This window comes from Benincasa hispida, chromosome 11 (assembly GCF_009727055.1).
Source record: "Benincasa hispida cultivar B227 chromosome 11, ASM972705v1, whole genome shotgun sequence".
Lineage (NCBI taxonomy): Eukaryota > Viridiplantae > Streptophyta > Magnoliopsida > Cucurbitales > Cucurbitaceae > Benincasa > Benincasa hispida.
In genome coordinates this window covers 61718128-61718921 of record NC_052359.1, presented here as the reverse complement: position 1 = coordinate 61718921, position 794 = coordinate 61718128, and the positions used below count along the sequence as shown (strand labels likewise).

The 794-nt window shown below is 43.6% G+C and overlaps 1 protein-coding gene across 1 annotated transcript; it reads right to left on the bottom strand.

The window, feature by feature from the left end:
* LOC120091451 (cyclin-dependent protein kinase inhibitor SMR4) lies at positions 1–624 on the bottom strand. Its single transcript, XM_039049484.1, has one exon. The coding sequence runs from the start codon at positions 434–436 to the stop codon at positions 218–220; it is 219 nt and encodes a 72-aa protein (XP_038905412.1). The 5' UTR covers positions 437–624; the 3' UTR covers positions 1–217.
* Positions 625–794: the final 170 nt, after the last annotated feature.

Sequence of the window (794 nt, the reverse complement as noted above, 5' to 3'; positions counted from 1 at the left end):
TAAGGATTTAAACATGAATCTGCTTCTGAAAAGACAACACAGGCTATCATTTTTCCATTTAAGACTCAATAGAAGCACTCTTCAATGGCAAACTAAAGAACTCAAATCCACTCTCAAAATGTATTCACAATTCAATAGAACAATCTAATCATTATCAGACAGAAGAATAATGATAAAACCCCCACTTTCTGAAAACCCTAAAACAGAGCCTAAAAATTTAAGCACAGGCTTCCCTTCTGGGAGGAACTGAAAACAGAGCCTCAAGATCAGGTGGCTGAAAATAGCCATGTTTCGGTGGATCCCGCTTCTTCCCATCGGTTCCAATCTTCTTCTTCGGCGGCGGCGGACAGTTGAACACCGCCGGAATCCGGCACTCCCACCGGGTCGGCGTCGAACATTCTTCCTCGTAATTTGCAGGCCCCTGTTTCGCCTCCATTCCCAAAGAAAAGGAAAGAATCTGGCAGAGGTTTATCTGGTTGAGTGTGTAAGAAGGTGACGAAATTTCGAAACTCTGAGCAGAGCTCCGCCGTGGATGGTGGCGAGAGGAGGAGGAGAAGGAGGATTTGATTTTGAAATTTAGGAGCTGTGTTGAAGAAACAGAGAGATAAATGGATGGCGGGGAGTGGCGCGGATGTGGGAGACAGCTAAGGAAGTGGAAGTCGTCTACGCGTCAATTGTTGACTGGGTCTTGCCCGCCTTTCTTTTTTATTATTATTATTTTAAACCTTTTGAATTTTCAGCTCAGCTAAAAATAACATAATTTAACTCCATACTTTTCTACCTTTGCCCATCTC

What these genes read in the sequence shown, in the direction of transcription:
- LOC120091451 (XM_039049484.1), bottom strand. Translation starts at nt 436, where the DNA reads ATGGAGGCGAAACAGGGGCCTGCAAATTACGAGGAAGAATGTTCGACG.